The 23649-nt window shown below is 33.5% G+C and overlaps 2 protein-coding genes across 3 annotated transcripts in view; one reads left to right on the top strand and one right to left on the bottom strand.

Moving 5' to 3' along the window:
* The window catches only part of LOC129800642 (LIM domain only protein 7), a 112665-nt gene extending 93476 nt beyond the window's left edge, over positions 1-19189 (top strand). The window contains exons 8-13 of one of the 2 annotated variants that reach the window (XM_055845178.1): positions 6017-6583; positions 7001-7217; positions 11318-11649; positions 11723-12633; positions 18085-18200; positions 18301-19189. In XM_055845178.1, the coding sequence (XP_055701153.1) occupies positions 6017-6583; positions 7001-7217; positions 11318-11649; positions 11723-12633; positions 18085-18200; positions 18301-18488 (2331 nt within the window). In that variant the 3' untranslated portion in view covers positions 18489-19189. The remainder of the gene's footprint in view (positions 1-6016; positions 6584-7000; positions 7218-11317; positions 11650-11722; positions 12634-18084; positions 18201-18300) is intronic. The other variant, XM_055845188.1, reaches the window with a different exon arrangement.
* Positions 19028-20299, bottom strand: LOC129801486 (microtubule-associated proteins 1A/1B light chain 3A-like). Its single transcript, XM_055846595.1, has 2 exons — positions 19947-20299; positions 19028-19874 (listed from the first exon to the last, which is right to left on the bottom strand). Exons 1-2 carry the CDS (start codon positions 20067-20069, stop codon positions 19587-19589), a joined length of 411 nt encoding a protein of 136 aa, XP_055702570.1. The 5' UTR covers positions 20070-20299; the 3' UTR covers positions 19028-19586.
* Positions 20300-23649: the final 3350 nt, after the last annotated feature.

Raw genomic sequence — 23649 nt, 5'->3', positions numbered from 1 at the left:
AATTTATTAATTTTTGAGAGTTTCGTCCTGAGGACTTCTATATCTTTGGTCAGTCACAAATACCTTGAAATCTTTTTTCCTTATTGAATTCGTAAAAAACTACTTTTTATTAAAAAAAAAAGCGTATAACATTTCGAGGGTTTTTTTCTTTGAGAAATTGAAGTGTTTCCAATGCTTATTTTAATGAAATTTTTTTTCTAATCTGTTTTCTAATCATCCATAATTTTATATTTTTTCTATATTATTTTTTTTCAGTAATTATATTGGAGTAGAATAAAATATACATAATTGGCCAGGTCATACGCCAACGAAGGCTTCAAAATCTTTTCTTAGTCACAAATTAAGTACAGTATAGGGGAGACCGGGGAGGTTTGGGACAGGGGTAGTGTGGGACAAGGCGATTTTTTCATTAATTTTTGAAATAAATGGGATTTATCCACTACTCAATCGTAGGCAACATTAAGATGTATATTGACTAAAAGAATGGATATCCTCAGTTTTATTGTTTTAATTCTATGAACACTTTCTTAAAAATTGATAAGAATTGTATTTTTTGATTTCTCAATTTTGCTCTTTGTATTTTATATCAGCGATATATAATCAAAACTTTTTTATTTTATTATAGCTAGCAGTGTAATCTGGGAACATATTTTTATTAAAGTTTCAGAGATTATACGCTGCTGTTTTTTACATAAAGGTTTTAAATACCAAAAGTACACGTGGGGATGTTTGGGACACCTGAAAGGGGATGAATGGGACGTTGATTTTCGACAAGATTGTAGATGATGTGCAATTTTTATTGTCTAAATGGCGAGTAATGCCCAGATTCTACTGGAAATCTTACTCTTATGCAAACTTTAACAGATCAGCAGTTGCCTACAGAGCCTAATAAACCATCAATATCTTGGGAATCAATAATTTATTCTCCAGAGGATATTAGATCTTTGCTCAATCCCATTAAAAACTATTTTCTCGAAAATTTCTCGAGCAATATCCTTTACAATATCCTCTACAAGTTCTCCAGAAAAGGCAAGACGAGAGCTTATTTAGAGAAATAAGGAAAAAACAGGTACCATGCAGTTGTCGTAAAATCATACAGGTATCCGTCAATGAGTTCAAAACTAAAAGTTGCAAGAGAATCTACTCGCCTGAGGAATTTTACGATCATAATTGCAATATTTAGAATAAAAAAAAATAAAGAAATGTAGTTAGAAAATACTTTAAATAACTGGCTGACAATAAATGACTCTACTGTACAAATTAAATTGATATTAATTTCTAAGTATGAAAGAAGATTAAATATTTTTATTTCTATTAAAAATATTTTTAATCTAGTACTTAAAATTAATTAACGTGCTCTAATAATGTAAATTATGCGAGAGAAAACGTGTCCCAAACATCCCCTCTTGCGTCCCATACTGCCCCACATCGGGGAGGTTTGGGACAAAGCGTCAAGTTAAATATTTTATCTTCTCCAAGAAAACTCAGTTGTTTTCCAAGTTCTATCTAGTACTTTTTATAAAGTCAATACCCATAAGTATCCTATAGACCACATAAAATTGTAATACACTATCGTGATTTTTTGGAATACTGTCTCAAAGTCAAAACATGAAAAAGTGTCCCAAACCTCCCCGGTCTCCCCTACTCTCGCTCAATCGGCTCTTTTTCAATCGGGCGAAAAATTTTGTTGTCAATTTTCACGTTTAATTATGAAGCTAATTTGCTCAAATTTGCTGTATTCTTCCTATTTTATCGTGATTCATTCTAATTGAGCGCTTTTTGTGGAATTTACAAAGGCTTTGAGGCCTAAATCTATCGATAAACCGGATGACATTTTGCCCCAAATGCCCAATTGAGAGAGACTCTACTGTATATTGAAATATTATTATTTTTTTCCCAAAGAATTCGAAAAAAGAACGATTTCTTCATTAACAAAAATATTTATAACATTTGGAAAGTTTCTCTTTGAGAAATTGAAGTGTTTCCATTACTTTTTTTAATGACACGTTTTTTTCTAATCTTTCTTCTAATCATTCATAATTTCAAAATTTTCCTATATTATTTTCTCCAAAATTTATACGGGAGTAGAATAAATTGTCCACTAATTGGCCAGGTCATACCCCACTTTTTGGCCAAGTGGCGTAAAGCAGGATAAATATTATGATTTCAAATATTTTTTTTATTCATTTTACTGGCTAAATTTTCAATTGCACCAGAAACATCATGCAGCAAAAAAATCGAAATTGGAAAAAGTCTGCAAATATGAGTTCAAATTCACGAGCGGAACCAGACAACTTTTTTAATGGTTACTGTCTAATATATTTTATAAAGATAATTTTGTCTCATTGCTTATAAGAGAAAAGTGTCTCGGATTAATACAAAATGGACTGTTGTACGAGATAATTGGTTTTGGCCATGACTAAATTTACGATTAAAATGATAATCTAGAAAAAATAAAAGAAAATAGAATGTTTGTCGGTTGACCGTAAAAAATTCTATTTCACTATTTAGAAGTTATTCGATTGATATTGTACTCTAAAAAAATTTTTGTCATATTAACAAGAAAAGTTAGTCAGAAAGATCTTCTTCCATAATAGAATATGGAAAAATTTTTCAAATCGGATGCTAATTGAGCTTTTTTAAAATTTGACAAAAGTATATTTTTCATACAAAATGTAAGGAAAAGTTTTGTCAAATTTGTAAACAACGTCCTTATTGACAAAATTTTAATAAGGTCCTTTTGTTAATTTAAAGAAATTCTTCTTTCAGAGTAGGTTTAAAGATGCCAGGCTGTTTCATAACTTACTAGTACTTATTTTGGCATTGTTAATAAAAACATTTTTTAAGTGCGGTCCAGCATTAAATTAGGAATACTAGTTTGACGAATCTATAACCAATGCATCTGAGTAATTTTGAGTTAAATTTGAGTTACTAATTTTACTTTTTTCTAAAAGTGGCGATAGGTCGTTACTCCAAGCGCCCAGTAGGGGAATTCTCTAACAAAATGACAATGTCATATGACAAGTTTTTGTGGTTAAATTCGAGAGCAGGACAACATTAAGGCTGAATGAACAGCAAATGGCCATTCCAAGGAGTTTTATGAAGCTCTTTGAAACCGATATGCATTAAACTTTTGAGAAATTCGTCTGTATTAATTATATAAAAAAATTGAATTTGTCATATGACATTGTCATACTGTTACAGAATTCCCCTACAGGAAAGAGTAATTTTGAATCGTAATATTTTTAATACAAATTAAATTTTTTATTACTTCTTTTTAAGATGGGCTATTTAGGACCTTGTAGGTAGTTTATCGTCTCTGTTTTTTTTTTCTAAAATCATTCTAAACACATTTTAAAATGAATAAAATATAGACACAACTTTAAGAAATATTTCGACTACCTTGATTTTCATAGTTCTTTGCCCTTCCGAAATTCTTTCAGTCTTTTTTACATCATCTCGTTCGTCGAAGTGACATTTTTTGTTATTTTTGCTTTGTATAATCTCTAGAGTATGAAAAAAACTAAAAATTCATGAAAATTGGACGAATAAGAGCAGTGGACGAAATTGCAAGCTGGTCGAAATTGTAAGCTGGCCGAAATTTGGTACAGTTACCCAATTTGGCATTTTAAAGTCAATTTTTTAAACAGAAAAAAATACTGTCAAAATGTTTTCAATAATGCTAAAAATTGTCTGAAATTTCTCTGAGTGCAGAGGCCACAAAGACCTTAACATTTTGCGAAGAAATATTTATCAAGAGCATTTGAAGCATTTTGATATCCGCCACAAAATACTGCAAATTTAATGCAGATAGTTTTTAAAGTGACTTTTGTGTGGTAATTTCTTAAAATTATTCAGTTCACATTGCATATTTGGGCGAATTTCAGTGGCCAAAAACTGGACTTCCTGGCCAAAGTTATTATTATTATTTTATTGTTATTTTCTTTTCTTATCGTACATCGACAAATTTTCCGTAATTGTATTTTACAATGTTATATTTCTTTTCACTATTTTTTTAAAAGTTTTTTCTCACTTTTCGAAATCCTGCTTTCTTTTATTGTCCTCTTCCTTATATTTTTCTTAGCTATTATATATTCTAGTAAATTTTTACTGAACGTGATTAGATTCTCTGTCCGAATGTTTTTGCCTTACAATACTCTTCACATTGAGCTTCTGAAGCCCCTAAAGGGCCAATAACTGGATATTTTTGCATGAATACTAATGATAATAATTAGTTGATAGGGTAGCGGCAGTACTAAATGCCATCTTCCATTTAAATGAATTGGTATTTTTCTGCATAATAGGTATCATTGAAAATGTTTCAATGCCTAAGTATACCGCAATATTGAAATAAACACCAATTTATTTAAATTAATATTAAGTAAGGCATAAAGTTATCCCACTTACTGTGTTCTGTCCGGAAAATAATAGCGTACCCTGTATAGAATCCGGGAATGACGATGTAATAAGGTGTGAATGATGAGAAGAATTTTACAAGAGACTTTTAAATCTCCTCAATCACCTGTTGTTACTCAATTTTTTTCCTATTCACCTTTCTTTTTCTCTCATCCAATGTTCTGCATATAAACATTAGATTGTTGTAGCAGAAAATATCCCTGAATATTTCTTCTTAACTATCTTTTTTTTTTTAGAAAAAAGGCCATTAATGGGAAAAATAACAGAATTCAATGGTGTTTTTTCTTTATATATATATCACAGAGAGTCTTTACGGTTTTCTCTTAAACAATATTTATATGTATACACGAAAAAAAAAGACCTCCAATATTCTTCTTCAATTGCACGTTGTGTTTTTCTCGTTCGATGATGTTGATGCAGAAGAGAGAAAATCTCTGAACATTGTCTGGTTGAACAGTTGCTCACAGGTATTCAGTTAGTGATGCTGCAGAGTTTGCGTTTTCGGACGTTTTGGCATCTTAAGAGATTAATAATATTAGGTTTTTTTTTAGAAAAATAATTTTTTTTTCTTTTGATATTATCGGTGGTATTTGTGGCCTATGATTAAAAAAAGAAGATATTTGGTGAATATTACGAATTGGTTGAGTGAAAGAAAAAAAATACAATGTTGAATTTGATGAAAGCAAAAATCAAAATTTATCCGATTAGTAATTAGGCAATGTACATAAATAAATAAATTTATTTATAGTGAATTTCAATTAATAAAAAAACATGATATTCTTAATTATTTGTTATATCATCGAATAACAAATGTGAAAATCAGTCAGGAAATTAATTTTGTGTTTTAGTTGATAGTTTATTTTCCTTTTTTTCCATCTCTAATCGTCATTTATTTATTTTATTAAAAAAAAGGAAACATATGAAAGAAAAGGAATAAATATTTAAACACAATATCACATGGAAAAGTGTTGTGTATTGTCGTTATTATATTGCGTAATAACTGAGGAAAAAAAAAACTATCATAAATTTATAAATCTCTAATTTTGCGGGTGGAATAGAAGGTGCGATAAAAGTGAATAATAATCTGTATATTGGGACGATAAACAAGTCTTTTCAATTATTTTATGTTTTCATATTTTTAATTGTAATATCTTCTGTCTGTCTATCATCTTTGAGTGTGAAATGATTCATGTAGGAGGCTAATGGTAAGAGATTCTCTTTCTTAATGAACGTTCATTTTAACCATTTTAACCCTCATTAATTATTCTTCTGTGTGAATTGAGTGCTTCTTCTTTTTTTTTGTGAAAATCATGCTTCATCATTTGCTCTACACTTAGTTCTATTCTGATTCATGAATTAATTGTAGTTATTTTTCCATTGTTTTTTTTTTCGTAGATAAAATGTAATGCTTTTTCCTTATATTTTTGGGTTGAAGCATTAAGATGCTCTGGAGATTAACATTAAATAAGTTCAATGCTTTTAATAATGGTGTTTTTTTCAATTGCAAACAATTTCCATTTAGCTGTTAACGCGTGTTTTTTAATTGTAAAAAAAAAATAATGAAAGTTTTTTTCGTGACTCAATTGTGCACTAAATGCAGGTATTGGAGGCGCTGGATATCGCTTTTCAGGCCATTGATGGTAGTGATCAATGTGGATTGGCAGAAAATGAAGTGGATATTGAGAAATTGATTGATGAACTTGTACAGACACCCATTGCATGTCAAGTTGAACCAGAAAATAGATCAAATAGGGAAGAAAAGGTAGTGGATGAGATGGAAAAGTGTCCAGTGATGAGTGAAGAGCAAATCCAGAAGACAGTAAAACCTGCAAATGAGCCAATCTATGAGATTATCGATGATGTTCTTGAGCAAAATATTGAGCCAAAAGTCAAAATAGATTCTCCGATGAAGCATTTGGAGGATGAAGAACCTTACTATCAAGTGCCTAAACCCGTAGAACCGTACTATGAAGTGCCTAAATCCAAGCCAATCCCATTGTATGAGAATGTGGAGATCTTTATGGGGGCCAATCGGTCAAATAGCAATAATTTGGCAACACCAACTGTTCAGCCGCCCAAAGAAAAGCCTCCGCCACCACCCGTGGAAGATGAGGCAACAGACGACGAGGGAGGAAATGAAGAATATGAGGAAGACGTTAAACCTGATGTGAGTCTCCTTTCATTTACATACCACCTTCACTTTTAGCCGCATTTTACAAAAACGCACTTCCCCCTCTCTTCCTCTGCCTAATAATACTGTGTAAATAATAGAATTTTCTGTAGAGCTTCGCAAAAGTAATCAAGTAATTTTCATTAAGATTTCTTCTATGCTCTAATAAATTTTCTGAATAGAATAATGTGATTTTATGGGAGTTATTTTATGGGAATTCAATTACAACACTTTAGGAAATGAGAATAACTCTACTTGAATACTAATAAGTGGGTGCATATAGAATAGAATACCTTTGTGCTTCATTTTTTTTTTTGATTCTTGGGAACATTTACTTGTATTTATTTTCTGCTTGATCATCTCTTGGAATTTCTTCATCATCAAATACCTTGTATAATATTATATTTTTTGCAGGACGCCATGAAGCGGATGAATTCAACGAGAAGGATCAAGAAGGAGATCCGCAACAAACGATCGAGTTTTCTGGGGATCGAAGGATCCACAGAAGATGATATTTCCCTAGAATTATCCGTGGCACCGCCACCTGATATGTCGGCTCTGTTGCAGGAGGAGCGTCGCCTGGAGAAGCAGGTGTTGTTCAAAACTGGCCTCTATGAGAGTTCCGATACAGGTAAGACTTTTATATCCTATTGAGTTACTTTCTCTCCTAATTAATTTTATTGGAAACCCTAATTAGATGATTTTCTTGTCAACACAATTAGACAACGACATTCAAACTAATGAAAATTAATTTAACCGTTATCTTATGGAATGCTTTAATTAAAACATTTTTATAAACATAAAAAAATATTTTTACAACTCTTTTTGACAGTATATTAGCGCACTACAAGATTATTATCAGACTAAGGCTAAGAACCTTTTTAAAAGTAGGGCAATAAAGTAATATCCCCTTTTGTATATTACTCTCAACTCTTACAATCTCAACTCTTGAATATCTTTCCCATTGCCGTAGGCAAGTGATATTATAAACTCTGAAGAATATTAAAAAATTAACAGATGTACTGTACATCTGTATTAATTTCAATTAGGCAACGATGTTTTCTAGTCGTTTTTGTTTAAATTCTCATTTAGTTTACTTATTACTCTTACCAATTATTTCCAAAAATAGTTACTAATTTAATAATAATAATAATAATAATAATAATAATAATCATCATCATCATTTATTCATCTTCGCATAACTCCGTATCATGCGTCCGTCACCGTCTTAGCGTTGCTTGCAACAGTGATTGATTTCGATCATTTCGACCTAGCGTAAGGGCACATAGAGATTAGGAGTAAAGTTTAAAGTGGATAGACATAACCAATGGAAATTTACATTTTCTTAACAGTATTGTATCCCTAGGAGGGCTTAACCCTTTAAGGACGATTGGAACACCGGTGTCCCATAAAGGAAATAATTTTTCCTGACCACCTAAACTTATTTTTTCTTATGTTTGTACATAATTGTAAAGTAGAAGGTTGAAGGAATCTAGGATATTTTTTGTAAGTCCCCAGCTATTTGGTGTATAGTAAATTTTTAAGCTCAGAAATGACGAATTTTTAAATTCTCATATTGAAAATAGAGGAGCTCAGAGCAAAAAAAAACGCTATTTTAAATAACAAAAATACACGTGGGGATGTTTGGTCACTTCACTTCCTATGAAATCTTAGGTTGAGCCAAGGGTGAAGCGTAGATCCTTTGACTGTCAAAGTAAGAGCGACAACAATATGCTTTTGCAAAATTCCCTTTTCCAAAAAGGTTCAATTTTTTTTTGCCAGAAAAAACCGCGCCCCAAATATCCTCATTCTTGTCCCTCTGTGCCCAAAATCGAGGATGTTAGGGACAAAACTATATATTCAACATTCCCCTCTTCAAAAAAAGCCTATTTATTTTCTGACCTCCATCGAATCCTTTTATTAAATTAAATACTTATGGGTATTCTATGGGCAATAAAAATTTTAAAACAGTTTACTGGCCCCTTGGAATAATATTTCAAAGAGAAAACACGAAAAAAAATGTTCCAAACATCCCAGGTCTCCCTTACTTAATTTTATCTGTCCGCAAGCTAAATGTTAGAGCTCTGTTCTTAATCGAAATATTAACTCTTATTCTTTCAAAAAGAAATAAATCAATAACACTTGACAAAAAAGACAATTAATGTAGACAATACCAGTGTGAAAGGGTAAGAGGTAAAATTTTAATCGATTGTTTTTCACTAAATTAAAAAGTTGTGGGAGTAGCATTAGGACAAATTTTAGAAATTCCGTATGATCAATTCTGGAAACCCTCTGGGATGATTTTATTAATAGAATACCTTATTTTAAAAATTTTTAGATTGATTTGAAAAATTTTCCAGAATCACCCAGAGAACGTGGTATAGATTCAACAGTCGAAATCATGCATAAATCCCGCACTACCTCAGCACAAACCGTGTAAAGTCTGTATAAATCTTCTTCTCCTTTAATATGAAACAGTTAAAATTGTGCACTAAAACTGTATAGCTTCTGGTTAAAAAAATCTAAATTGTGTGCAAAACCTACACAATCTTAGTATAAAATGGTTAAGATTGTGAATAATACTCGCACAGCTTAAGCATAAAATGGTAAAGATTTTGCTGAAAGACGAACTGCTGAAGCAGAGACTGTTTAACTAGCCGTTTCATTTTTTCAATTTTTGCGTTTCAATTTTTGCGCTTTTGCGCGCAGGATTACTCCGTGCGCAGATCCCTACTCCGAAGGTCCCAAGTCTCTATCTCTTATCGTTTGAACTCTAGGCGTGGTAACGGTCGGACGGACAGATGCACAAACGAACAAACAGCGTGACATAATTTCTCAGAAATTGTCTGAAACGTGAAGATATATTGAGAAAAGTCAGAAAAGTGGTCTCCGATCCGGGAGGTGGAAGGTGGAAATATTGGGGGTGTGAAAAAATCAAGGGATTATTATTATACTGCTTAGGATAACTCAATTTTTTTCTATGTTCTTTATCGATTTCATCCATAGCTCTTTTCTGAAAATTTACGACATTGTACTAGGGTACTAGGTGTTAAAATATTAATATTATAATGGGCCAAATTTATTTAAAACATATTGAAAAAAATGCATTGTCCGATGCTTGAATCGTCCGAAGGCAGCGTGCTTTTCCCCAAAATACGGACATAATGTAGCCAATAATATTCTCAAAAAAAAAAAAAAACGCAAGGAAGTAATAAAAAAAACAATGAGTTAAAGATCATTACTCATTGTTTTTTCCCAATCATTTTCATGACCGAAGAAGAAGGAAAACTCCTTCAAAATATCGGTTAATTAGAAAATTAAAAAAAAAAACTGTTCTTGTTTTTAAATTGCTTCTGAATTTACCAAAAAAAAATAGTTTGAAGACAGAGTATATCTTTTATGTTAGCTTTACAAACTTCCCTATGTTTAAAACACTTGTAAATTGAACAAGAAACACTTTGCGAAATTCGAGGAAACCAAAAATTCTGTACGAAACACGGGATACAAGAATTTTATGTCAATGAAACCGGGAATGCGTCACTCTTTAATTTATTCTGCAGTTTCGATATCTTATGCAATAATATGATTTTTCAACGTGTTCAACATTATTATTGAAGTTTTACTGTTGAAGGTTTATATCAGACTTTTTATTGCACTCATTACTACAGAAATTAATTATTGTGTGCACATTTTTACTGAGTATAAATTTTAATCAATTCTAAAAAGAGAAAATCAAACGGATTAATGTAGTTCAGAAAATAATAAAATAGGTAGAATATTATTTTTAATTGAAAATTATAAAATATTCAGATAATAAATTAGAATATTGGTAGACTCTCTCTCAATTGGACATTTGGGGCAAAATGTCATCCGGTTTGTCGATAGATTTGGGCATCAAAGCCTTTATAAATTCCATAAAAAGCGTTCAATTATAAAGAATCACGATAAAAAGGAAGAACTACAGCAAATTTGAGCAAATTATTTTCATAATTAAACGTGAAAGTTGTCAACAAAATTTTGTGCTCGATTGAAAAAGAGCCGATTGAGCGAGAGTCTACTGTATTTTGGAAAAAATGTCAGATTCATTAAACATTAAAGGAAAACGAGAAGAATATGAAATGTTCGAAACCAAAGAACGTGCGAAGCCTGTAAGACTTCCCCTATATTTTCATTCATTTTGAATTATCTTAAAAATGTTTTGTTTAATTACTATTAATAGGACAGTTTTTTCTTTTAAATAGGGTAAGTGTGTCAAATTTCGGCATAGTTGCATGCAAGCGTCATAGTCTTAAGTTTGAAATGTAATATTTTAAATTCAAATTGATTTTTTTATTCTTTCTTCTGAAAGAGTGTTGTTTCGAACTTTGTAAAGAGTTTACTGTCTTTATTTACTCTAAAATCATTCTTAATACATTTTAAAATGAATAAAAATTTAGACATAGCTTTGGTGCTCTATTTCGGCCACCTTCATTCTCATAGTTCCTTGCCCTTCGGGAATTCTTCCAATGTCTTTTTCACGTCATCTCGTTTGTCGATGCTAAATTTTTTGTTATTCTTTTTCATTGTATAATCTCTAGAGTATGTAAAAACTAAAAATTCTTGGAAATTCAAGGAACAAAAAAGGTGGCCGAAATTGCAAGCTGGCCGGAATTTGGCACACTTACCCTAATTGTTGGTATTTGGATTTGGCTGCTCTAAACGTTGGAGTTTTTTTTCTCTTGGATATTCCAGGCGATAGTCGCGATTCTGGCGTGTCTGAGAATCATTCTCGGCAGAGTAGTGAGCCTTTTACTACTTCATCGGAAGAGCAGGAAGACTATCTGGCGCAGAAAGAAATTGAAATCATCAAAGTGTTGATGGTGGAGAAGGAGAAGCGTCGGTCGAGTGATTTACTTCTCCAAGAGAACAATCAGCAGCAGCAGCAGCAGCAGCAGAATGGAGCTGAGGAGTGGACGACGGTGAATGGTAACGGATTCACTGAGACAGAAAGTAAATTGACGCACTGTGGTGTTGATGAAGAGACGCGAATGAGGTGTATTGAGGAGCAAATACGAGAACAAGAGGTGAGATCTTGGTAGAGAGTGATTCCTCCTTTCAAGATTTTGAGAGATTTTTTTTGTTGTTGATATTTTCAAGGAGGTTTTGCGTGTCGAAAGGGAACTTCTTCAGCTGGAACAGGAAGAATTGAAGCGTCAAAGGGAAAATTTACTTTTGCGGGAGAATTTGGCAAGGAAAGAACTTGATCACGGTACAAAGATGCTAATGTCGGCAAATAGACGATCATTGCAGGATTTAAATACTGTTCAGGCGACAGTGGTTGCAAATCAATTTGCTAATGGTGTTTCAGCTCCTCATCCAGTGTATCCCATTCCGGCTGATTATAGGCAATCTATGCCAGATTTGCAGCATATTCATCTGGAGCAGCAGAGGAAATTGCCACCAACACCACCTGTTAAGCCAATGAGATCAAATCTCATTCATCAGGAGTATCAGACGGCACGGGAATCGTCAATAAAGGCGAGCAGGGCTCCATCAGCTGATTCCAATGATGCTGAGAATCGACGAGATGAACCAGGAGTTCAGCTCAGACGATATCCACCGCAACAACAGCAGCATGTCTATGGGAATATGACGAGAAATACCCTGCATGCTCTGAGTGCCGTGCCAAAGCCCAAACTTACAGATGGTTGGGTGCAGCAGAACAGAAAGTCAGAACCGACAACAGATAAATACTATCCAATTCCGCGAAAAAATGATTTTGTAAAGGCGGGAACACGGGAAAGGATCACAAATGATTCATCATGGATAGCAGCCAGAAAGTCTGAACCAAGAGGATTCAGCTATGGCAAACACTGGTTAATTCAGGAGGCTGAACAGAGACGAATTGATCAGCAGTTGGGTGTTAAGCCGACCCTGACGCAACAGAATGGCTGGGGAGTTGCTCAGCGGAGGAGCAGCAATGGTGATGGCAAGCCACTGCCAGATTCAGTCATTCAGACACTAACGCAGAGAGTGCAGAACAGAATGAGTGTGAACGAAAGAAGACGGTAAGTTGAAGATTTCCATTTATTTTTTTTTTAAATTCTTCAGTGATTTTCCCCTTTTGCAATTTTAACCCATTTTCCGGTATTGCTCTCACGATTTTTTTTTTTAAATAGTTCTCTCTTGAGCAACCCAAAGCATCATAATTCTTCTTTTAAAATGGCGATTTCTCAGAATTTAAATAATTTTGTGAATATATATTTTCTCAATGGCACAGAGAAAATTGAAAAATCACGGTGAATAATGGGAATTTGCGTGTCGGTTGGTGGAGAAGATCAATTTGTTAAATTTTGCCTGCAAACTTGCTTTTACGAAGTTAACATTGTTTTGTGGTGATTGTCTAAAAAGAAACTGTTTATTGATCGATTGATCACGAGTTATTACTTTTACCTCATTTTCGTTGCCAAACAATGTGAATTACAAAGAGGGTTTGGGAAAGAAAATATCGAATTATTAAATTGGTATTTGTAAATTTTTAATAAGCGTTTTTTCATTACTAAAATATGAAGAGGACAGAATGTATAATTATCTTTGAAAATAAAAGGGGTGGCAAAGCGTCCCAGGCTTTGCGAAGTGCTCGAACTCATGACTTAGATGCTATACCGCTAAAGTACTTTCACATTATTTACCGTTTACCGGTTCTTAACCGATTGGAACCGATTCATAAATCTCTCTAAAGATCTCCCAAAATAGTTTTAAAAGTAATAGGTTTGATTTTCAGAAAATTTTTTTATCGGTTATGATCCGGTTCATTACCGATTTAAAATTGATTGGGACCGATTCATAAATCTCTCAAAAGATCCCCCAAAATAGTTTTAATAAAAGTAATATGATTGATTTTCAGATAAAATTTTTTTATCGGTTATGAATCGGTTTATTACCGATTCAAAATCGATCGGAACCAGTTTAGTTTTGTCGGAAATTCCAAGACCTTTCCAACGACCCCAAACATGACCCCATTTGCTTGATAAATGCGCACTCTAGAGTCTTTTTAACCTTTGACCTTGAAAACCCGTTATTAGGAATGATTCAACGGTATTTTCGAATATGGACGTGGAAGGTGGAAATTCGGGGGGGGGGGGGGGGTTGCCAAAATCGAGGGATTATAATATACTGCTCTCTCCGTAGAGTTCGAGCAGTAAAATTTACAGAAATTATCGACGAAATATGCATACTTATTTTTTGTGTTGAAATTCATTTGCAAAAACTTATTCAATAAAATTTGGAAAATAATTATTATTATTTCACGATTATTGTGAATTTGAACAAAGGCTAGATATTAAAAAACTCGAAATCTTGTTGGAGAAAAATTTTTTTTTTATTTATTATTTCTTCATGAAAATGCAAGTGTTTATTATAAAATATTTGTTTTATAGACGTCTTTTTACATTGGACATTTTTTTAGCATACCTATACAACCATGAAATAAGTAATTAGATATTATTTTTTCTTAAATACAGCTATATTGTAATACTTTGATCCTTATATCCTTTGAAAATCTCTAATTCCGGAAATGACCAGTCGCCTCAAACTGATTCGAACAAGCTCTAGTAAATATTTTCAATTTTGATAAAGATTTTCTTTTTTATTTTTTAACATATTTCATTTTTGTCCCATAACTTTTGTGTAAAACCGGTTCTAGACTGGGTTAAAGTCGCCAAGACCTTGACTCCTGGCCATTTTTTGGCATCGTTATTCACATTGATCGTTTTTGTATATGATTTTATTATTTGCAAATTTAATTAATTTTTGAATTTATGTTGTACGTTCCGTTTTGTTTGGTTTCAAGAACATTTTAAGTTTATATAAGTTTCTTATACTGAGAGAAATCCGAAAATGTTAAAATAACATTCCGGATATGTTTATTTTACCCTGCAGTAATTTATCCGAAATCGGTGTAAATATTACCCTTTTTACCCTCAAATAGGGTGTAAAATTAACATTAAAAATTTTGATATATTTTTACACATAAAAGGTTTAAAGTTATGAGGAAGAAAATTTCTATGAAGAACCAATTTTTTAAAAACTTTTTTGAAAATGAGTCTTGCAAATTATTTTTATTTTTAGGTATATGATCGTTGAGTTATATTTTTGTATTTAGAACAATACGGCCTCAGATTTGCAAGCTAAAAGACTAAAATCATTTTTAATTCAGGATTGTCCAGTCTAGATCAAAGGCTAAAAAGGGTCTAGAAGGCACATTTTTTAAAACGATTTGGGGAAATTTTGGTTTCTTGGAAAGGTTTTTAAATTCCTGACTAGTTTCAATTGGTAATGAACTAGTAATAAACTCAAAAAGATATTTTTTTCCTCTAAAATCAGTTGTGTTACATTGACGCTAGTTTGGCCAATTTTTAAAATGAAATATAAATCGGCGATGAAACAATAAACATTAAGAACTAATACAGTCTTTGTGAAATGCTTGATTCGCTAAAATGAGGCTTCTAAATTCGCATAAGGTAAATTGATGCAAAATTATTTTTGAAGTACAGCACATAGGATAAGATGGGGTAATTTAGAATCATGTCTAATAAGGAACTTTGAAACTTTCTAACAATTTTAGATGGCAAAAGGAAAAAAAACGAAGAAGTATACTTTCAAATGTAAAGTCTTGTATTTCTTTATGGTTATCTTTTTTTCTTTGACCATTTGAAACAGTGAAAAAATCTAAAAATTCGAAAATAGACATGGTTCCGAATTACCCCATCTTACCCTACGTTAACGGGTCCAACCATTTCGCAAAGCTGGAACGTTTTAATAGTTGCCAGGTTTAAGAGCCTAAATAGACTCAGGCAGTAAAGATTCATATCTAACTGTTATACACTGAGGGCTTAGGATCATCTATTAGAGATTAGAGGTCCTTTGCATAAATTTTCCTTTCCTAATCTTTTATTGTCAAAATTTTACAGGCTAAATATTCTCGAGGTTTAAACTGACTCCATTTGAACCATTTGAACCCTATAAAGTATTAAGTATATTATTGCTTAAATGTATTCATTTCTTAATTGGAGAATTTTTTGGGAAAATTTTAATTTAGGACTTTAACAAGGCTAAGGGTATCTAATCTGCAAGATTTTAAAGAAACACTTTAATGTTTTTTTTTTCAAAAATTCAAGGCCTGCTGGCTATACATTAGACATAATTTATTGAAATATTTCTTTTCAATATCAAATATTGACAAGGATTGCCTCCACATTGCAAAGATTTATTGGCATAAATGTTTCAATATTGAAGAAAATTGTTCAGTGTGTAGGCAAATATTGAAATGTTTGTTTCAATATGGAACATTTTATTCAATATTTTATTTCATTATTTTAAATGGCTACAAACTAGGCCAAATTATGTCAATAAAAAATTTCAAAGTCACATTGAAATATAATTTCAAAGAAATTCTAAATATCAAATTGATTTGATATTTCCTTCAATATTTTTTAATGGTCAGGAATCTTCTTCCTTCAGAACATCACAGAATTGCTGGATTTTCTTTGTTCATGAATGAAAACACATTCAAGATCGAAATCCAAGTCAAGACACATCTCTTCTGCTTCCTCCAGAAAATCCCAGATTCTTGGAATTTGGTTATATATTTTGTTCAATCTCCTCAAGAACCCATCTTGGTCAGCGCTAATCACCTGCTTCCTCTAGAAAATCCTAGACCTTCTTGGATTCTCTTGTTCATTATGCCCAAAGCACTTCAGATACATTCTGTGGTCGGAGGATTCCTGGAGCTTCCCTCGGAAATCCCAGATTTTCTGGGATGTTCTTGTTCATTATGCCCAAAGCACTTCATATAAGTATAATTTTATGATACGAATTGGAATCCTACAGAGGGAACGAAGGCTTATGGTTGTGGTCATCCAGTCCTTTTGCTCGCGATGGTAAACTCTCCCACGGAATGATACGAAGCATGATCCAGAAAGTCTGTGAGAATTCAAGTTATTAATTTTATTTGGCTTTTGTTTCCAATCTGAGGTGTTTTTGACATAATATACAAGAAAATCCCAGAAGATCTGGGATTTCCTGGAGGAAGCTCCAGGAATTCTCTGACCACAGAATGTATCTGAAGTGCTTTGGTCATAATGAACCAGAAAATCCCAGAAGATCTGGGATTTACTGGAGGAAGCTCCAGGAATCCTCTGACCACAGAATGTATCTGAAGTGCTTTGGTCATAATGAACCAGAAAATCCCAGAAGATCTGGGATTTCCTGGAGGAAGCTCCAGGAATTCTCTGACCACAGAATGTATCTGAAGTGCTTTGGTCATAATGAACCAGAAAATCCCAAAAGATCTGGGATTTCTGGAGGAAGCTCCAAGAATTCTCTGACCACAGAATGTATCTGAAGTGCTTTGGTCATATTGAAGCAGAAAATCCCAGAAGACTGGGATTTTCTGGAGGAAGCTCCAGGAATCCTCTGACCACAGAATGTATCTGAAGTGCTTTGGGCATAATGAACCAGAAAATCCCAGAAGATCTGGGATTTTTGGAGGAAGATAAAGAAATCTTCTGACCAACTTGGGTATTTTTGGGTGTTCTTGACAAAATACGGAAGAAAATCCCAGAAGATCTGTGAATCCCTGACTAGACTGGTGTTTTTAATATTGAAGTCAATTTGTTCAGTGTGTAGGCAATTATTGAAATATTGGTTTCAATATTCGCTTCAATATTGAAGTTTCTTTTCAATGTCACTTTGAAATGCTATTATTTCAATAATTTGTCTAATGTGTAGACAGCTTAGAGAAGGTTGTTAAATCCCATTCTTGAGATTCGTATACCTTACTCGTTTGAGTGTTAAAAAAATATCCAATGTGTGTAACCTTCAGGTCAGATATATTTTAATAATTTTTTTCATTTTATTGTGTCATTTTACATAAAATGCCTCATTTTTTTTCGATTCCTTGTCTCAATGGTTATGGAAAGGGCATATGATAAAAGAGAGTAATTTTTATCTTGTATAATTTCTTTTTTTTATCACTTAAAATGCTCTTTGAGGTCGAAAATAATCAAGAACAAAAAAAAGAGGAATATAGGATGAGAAAATTACACGTGTTTATATATTTTGATTGAAATTGAAAAAGAAAAATTGATTGTGAAAAAATAATGGGGAATATTACATTAAAATATACCGATATTGTTTATCAATATTTTGCTCCTCCTTCTGGAATACACAACAATGTTAAGAAGATATTTCAACATCTTCTCGATGAGCAACAAAGTTGTTGATGTATTAAAAATTGCTCTCCATGTTTTCAACCATTAAATTTATTACTTAAAATAATCTTTTGCTGTAAAGCTGTACTGCTGGAGGTCATGAATTTCAAAAATGCGGTATATTAATCTTCTGTATACTTTGTACATTTTATTTTTGTCTATCAGCTGCAATTCTAATGATTGCGAAAATTGAATTAATAGAGAATTTTTCGTTGAGATTTTTTTTGTTGTTCTGGTTCTTTCCAGACTTGAAAATAATCCTGATATGACGACTCAGCAGCCAAATTTGTCTCCAGAGTCTCAGGATAAGATTCTCAGTGTGAGTGGGCGAAAGAAGTGTTCACACTGTGGAGAGGAATTAGGTGAGTGTGACTGAGAGAGAGATTGGAATGGGAAGGTTTTGGGGATGGAGAAGAGGATTACTGAGGGTTTTTATTTTAATTTTTTGGGTGGGGTATGCAGGAAGAGGCGCTGCAATGATTATCGAGAGTCTCCGGCTGTTCTTCCACATTGACTGCTTCAAGTGCTGCGTGTGCCGGGTTCAGCTGGGGGATGGCCTCAATGGGACAGATGTCCGTGTCCGGAATCACAAGCTCCACTGTCACAATTGCTATTCGAGCGATGATGGAGTTAAGTTCAGTTGCGTTTGAACAATTTTAGAGATCTTGGTATAGTTTTTTTTTCATAGAGATCTTTCTTTTTTTTGTATTTGTAATGTTTTTTTTATTATCAAAAATTTTATATACAAACTCCGTCGTCAATGTCCCCCCTGCAATGGCCAAATTCAAACATTTCCCGGTACTTTTTATTATTATAACTATTTTTTTTTGTGTAAATACAAGGATTCTCTCTCTGTCTATTTGAGTGAGATCCAGGCTGTACATAGACTATTCAATTTTATTCATTTATTATTTTTTTTCTATAAACTGTCCCTTGGAAGGAAATGATTTCTCATCATCTCTCTCTTTTTCTTCTTAGAATTTATGTGATTTTTTTTTATTTGTTAATTTATAGTATGTTGGTATCAATTTCTCTTTTACTTTTGAATTTATACAAGAATTCTTCTGTCTGTCTTTTTTTTAACAATTTATTGTAAAGAGAGAGATTTTTTTTGCGAAGAAAATAATCATACAAAATGAAGCATTTCGTTAGGAAAAGAAGAGAAGTGAGAAATAAAAACAAATTAACATTGTGTAGATAATTTTACTCCTTTTTCCCCCCAATCTTACAAGTTCAATACATTTATCGAGTGTGTGGAGAAGACAAAAAAAAGGCGAAAAAATATGCAAAATATGGTATAAAAAGTGTCTATAAAAGTCTATTATTAAAATAAAAATTTATTATACAATTATTAATGTGTTTTTGCATCTTGTTTACAATATCATGTCACTTTTATCAATTGCTCGATTATTTGCTTCTAGTAGTTGCGGGGACTCAGTGGAAAATTTATGTTAATTGTTCTTCCTGCGCGATAGCACATCGAAGTATCGTGTGATAAAGGAGACATGGGAGAGAAGAGAGAAAGTTTTGCCACATTACAATACAGAGATTAAAAAATTATGACTTGAAACATTAATTGATTAATAATTAATCTGTCTAAACTAAACATGAGATAACCCTCCGTCGTTATTGAATATAAAATTTCTATTATCACCGCTGAAACGCGGTTGGAATAACTTTTTTTTGTGTGCACTGAATGGCATGGGTGCAATTTTTGCCGCCAAAATTCCCACACGAGCAGCCGGTGTCTAGAGATCAGGGCAGGGTGTCATTCCAAAGACATCCTGAGAGGCATATGTGATGTACAGGAACCCATCAACATCTTGGAATTCATCATAAACTTCCAGAAGGGATTTCCCAAGGGATACCATTGTGCGATTATTGACCAGGAAGAAGAGAGCTTTCGAGGGTGAAAGATTCATCCGTTGACGCACCATCTGATGAAATTGTGACATGGACATCTCCTGTGGGATAACATATTTCCTCTGACCAATATCTGGAAGATCCCTTTCATTGCGATATCGCTCCAGAATCACCTTGAAACACGCAAAAGCACAAAACTTCTATCATCCAAAAAAAAACAGTCACTTCCATCAACCAGAATTTACCGGGACTTTTGTTGGGAATTTGTACCGTAGAACATTGATGGGATGATTCTTGGGTCCATAGCTCTCAGATCGTGCCTTGTGTGGTTTATAGCAAGTGGATGAGAAGAGATCAATGGAGTGCATAATAATTACGATCACACTTCACTTGCGGTCGCGATTCAGCACACAACTGATTGGAATAGGCAGAAAAAGCCAATTTTATGCATTAATTGGATTACCCCAGGGTTCTTATCAGTTTTGTGTGCGAGAGAGGGAGAAATGGTGTAAAAAGTGCAAAAGAGGTAGTGTAAGAGGGAAAAGCACAAAATAACAATAAAATGAATGGGATACCGATAAACTCTCCAAGGAGGTTGTAAAAGGCAATTTCACTGTTTTTGTACAACTTGATGCGTTGTCAGAGGCTGGTCCGGCATGTTGGCATGTATATTAATGATTAATAGGGGATGACATTGTTCCATCCACTATCTCTTATCATTTATTTATTGGCTGGGAAAGCCAGTGATAAGCCTAGATGAGCTTATAGAGGTGCGATTCCTTCATTGCAAATTTGGATCGTGGCAAACGCGAAAGATATTTCGTCAGTTAAATCAGCATTTGTCGTAACTTCATTTTTGCGATTTTGAGATATATACATAGATAGAATCGGCGTAATTTTGTTTATTAAACTCACTTGAGAAAAAGAAACATTTATAAGCCCAATAAAAATTATTTTAAACAAAAATTATCGTAAGTGCCCTTAATTAAGAAAAATTTATCAGAATTTGTCGTAACTTCCATTTTTGGGGAAGTTACGACAAATTTCCATACAAATTTTTCAGTAATCAGCATTTGCCGTAACTTCTTTTGCTCACTTGCGTGGCTTGTAATTTGCATCAAAATTGCAATATTTCTCAATAAAACGTTTATAAACTCTTCCATATATCGAAAGACAGTGCGAATAGTATAACATGAAATCATTTTAATTCAATATTTGCGAGAAAAAAGTGAGAAAAAATCCCTACCCATCTGTCATTAATTTAAAACAAAACAAGGGACACGGCGCGCAAAATTTATGAAATTAAAGCTTTTAGGGACAGGGATAACAGTATTATTATTGACTAGTTTAGTCAAATAAAGGCGCTTATTATCACTAGAATAATTCAAATTGATATAATGCAGAGGTGTGCAAGAAACCGTTGAAACCGAATTAACGTCAAATGAAACATGTACGTCAATGGTCAAAACGCTACTATAACAAACTTATTTTGACGTTAATTCGGTTTCATCGGTTTCTTGCACACCTCTGATATAATGCATTTTATAAAATTGTCGTAACTTCCAGAATCTCCATACATTCGAAGTTACGGCATTATAAACGATGGAAGTTACGATAAAATATTATTGTGTTTCTTCTAACATATTTCTCAATATTGCAGCTTTTAAATAATTTTATAAAGATTTTCTCGAGATAACTTAAGGTTTATTAGTGCGACTTGTATTATTTGGACTCAAAAATATTGCAATCGGGGCTCATTTTAAGAAAAATAAAGCTGAACTGAAAATTTCGTATCCTGGAAAGTTGTCAAAAGTAAGTTACGACAAATGCTGATTTAACTGACGATTTATAAATAAATAATGCAAATTTCGTTTAATAATTCTTAAACTGTATGTAACATATTATCGTTATTAATAAGGAAAATTGGATGAGAAATGCATGAAAGTGTCTGCATAAAAGTCTGCATAAAAGAAATGAATAAAAGTTGATTATCTCGGAAACTATGAGAGATAGAGGGCTCTAACTTTAAATCCATTTAGAGCCTCTTTCAGACTTAATTTGTGCAAAATTTCACTTGAAAATAAAAAAAAAAATGGATGAGAAATGCATGAAAGTGACCCGAGAAAATCGCGCCCCGCGAAAATCCGCGGAAAAATTCGCACCCCGTGAAAATCAGTGAAAAATTCGCGCCCCGGAAAAATCAGGGAAAAATTCGCGCCTAGCGAAAATCCGCGAAAAAATTCGCGCCCCGCGAAAATTCGCGAAAAATTACGCGCCCCGTCAAAATCCGCGAAAAAATTTGCGCCCCGCGAAAAATTTCACGCATTGCGAAAATCCGCGAAAAATTCGTGCCCCGTAAAAATCAGCAAAAAAATTCGCGCCCCGCGAAAATTCACGAAAAAATACGCGACTTATTTTCTTAAAATTGAAATCTTTATTTAAGTGAAATATTTCGAGAACTGCTCAACGAATGTTTTAATTTCTTTTTTAAATTGGTCTAAATTTTCTGAACTACAACATAAACATAAAAAATTCAAAATCGCATACCTAGATTTCGAGATAAACTACAAAAGTGATATTTAACCGGTTTAGAACCGGTTTTTCAAAAAACTAATAGCACAGAAATCGTCGTACGCGCGCGTAGATATATTTTAAAAAAAAATTATGAAGATATCTCTATCCCAACCAGAGATATTTCAATTTCAATTTTTCAATTTATTTAAAAACCACTACAAACAGGGTACAACCCTCTTACAAATGCGTGGCAAGTAAATATAGAAAATAAAGGATTTTTTAAACAAAAATAAGAAAAAAAGAGCAAAAGAAAAGATAGAAAATCAAAGAATTAAGAAAGAAAAAAAGTGTCACTGGTCAAGTCCAGTCTGGAAGTGCCTCTGGATTCCCCGTGGTGCCGTACGAGCCTCACGAGGAAGAGAGTTATATAGTGAAACTCCGCTGACGAATAACGTTTTATAAAATGTGTCCTGCTCCGCCCTTGGCACAATGAACCCCCGAACCCTCGCCGAACCCCCCCTCATCAAAAGGGAAGCCAGGTATTCCGGGGATCCCGTCGATATTAGGCGGTGCAGGTAAACAAGGGCACGCATCTTAAGGAAGGATGGCAAGTCGCATCCGACAAACACGTCCCTATGCGGAGTAATGTGATCACGGGGACCCAGAGCACAAATGTACCTTATGCAGTTATTAAAGGCAACTATCAGTCTATGGATCGTCTCACTATCCGCCAAAAAGAACAGCTCAGCTCCATAAGAGAAAAAAGGGAGAAGCAGCGCTCGTGAGAGGAGCAGGCGAGTGCCATAGGGGGTGATGTCCCGGTAGCGTCGAAGGGTGTATTGGGAGTAATTAACTTTACGGCAAATTGAAGTAGCATGATCAGACCAAGACAGTGTTTTATTAAAAACAATCCCAAGGTTTTTCACCTGATCAGCATATGGAATGATTTGTCCGTGAAGGACTAAGGGATAGTAAGGAATGGTGGAAGACCTTTTAGAAATGATCAAGGCTTGTGATTTTTTAGGATTCAAGAGAAGTCCGTTGGTGGACGACCAGTGCTCAATTTTAGACAGATTTAAATTCAGAAGTTCAAAGGCTTGTGAGGGGTCTGAGGGATCACCCTCGACATAAATCTGCAGGTCATCCGTATAAAGGTGAAACAAACACCCCTGTAGTACAGATGGGAGGTCATTAATGAAAAGCGAAAAGATTAAAGGACCCAGGATAGAACCTTGTCCTACGTACTACATATTGCGTACTACGGACGGCCGGACGGCATCCGGACCCGAAATTGCCGGGTTATGATTTTCGGCATCAGGGATGTTCAAAACATATACCCTGTAAATTTCAGCTCGATCGGAGCACTTTGAGAAAATCCGAGGAATGCAATAGGTGTGATTATGAAGGAATCACACCTAAAAAGACCAATGAGGA

Source organism: Phlebotomus papatasi, chromosome 1 (assembly GCF_024763615.1).
Source record: "Phlebotomus papatasi isolate M1 chromosome 1, Ppap_2.1, whole genome shotgun sequence".
NCBI lineage: Eukaryota > Metazoa > Arthropoda > Insecta > Diptera > Psychodidae > Phlebotomus > Phlebotomus papatasi.
This window is presented reverse-complemented; position numbering and strand designations above follow the sequence as displayed.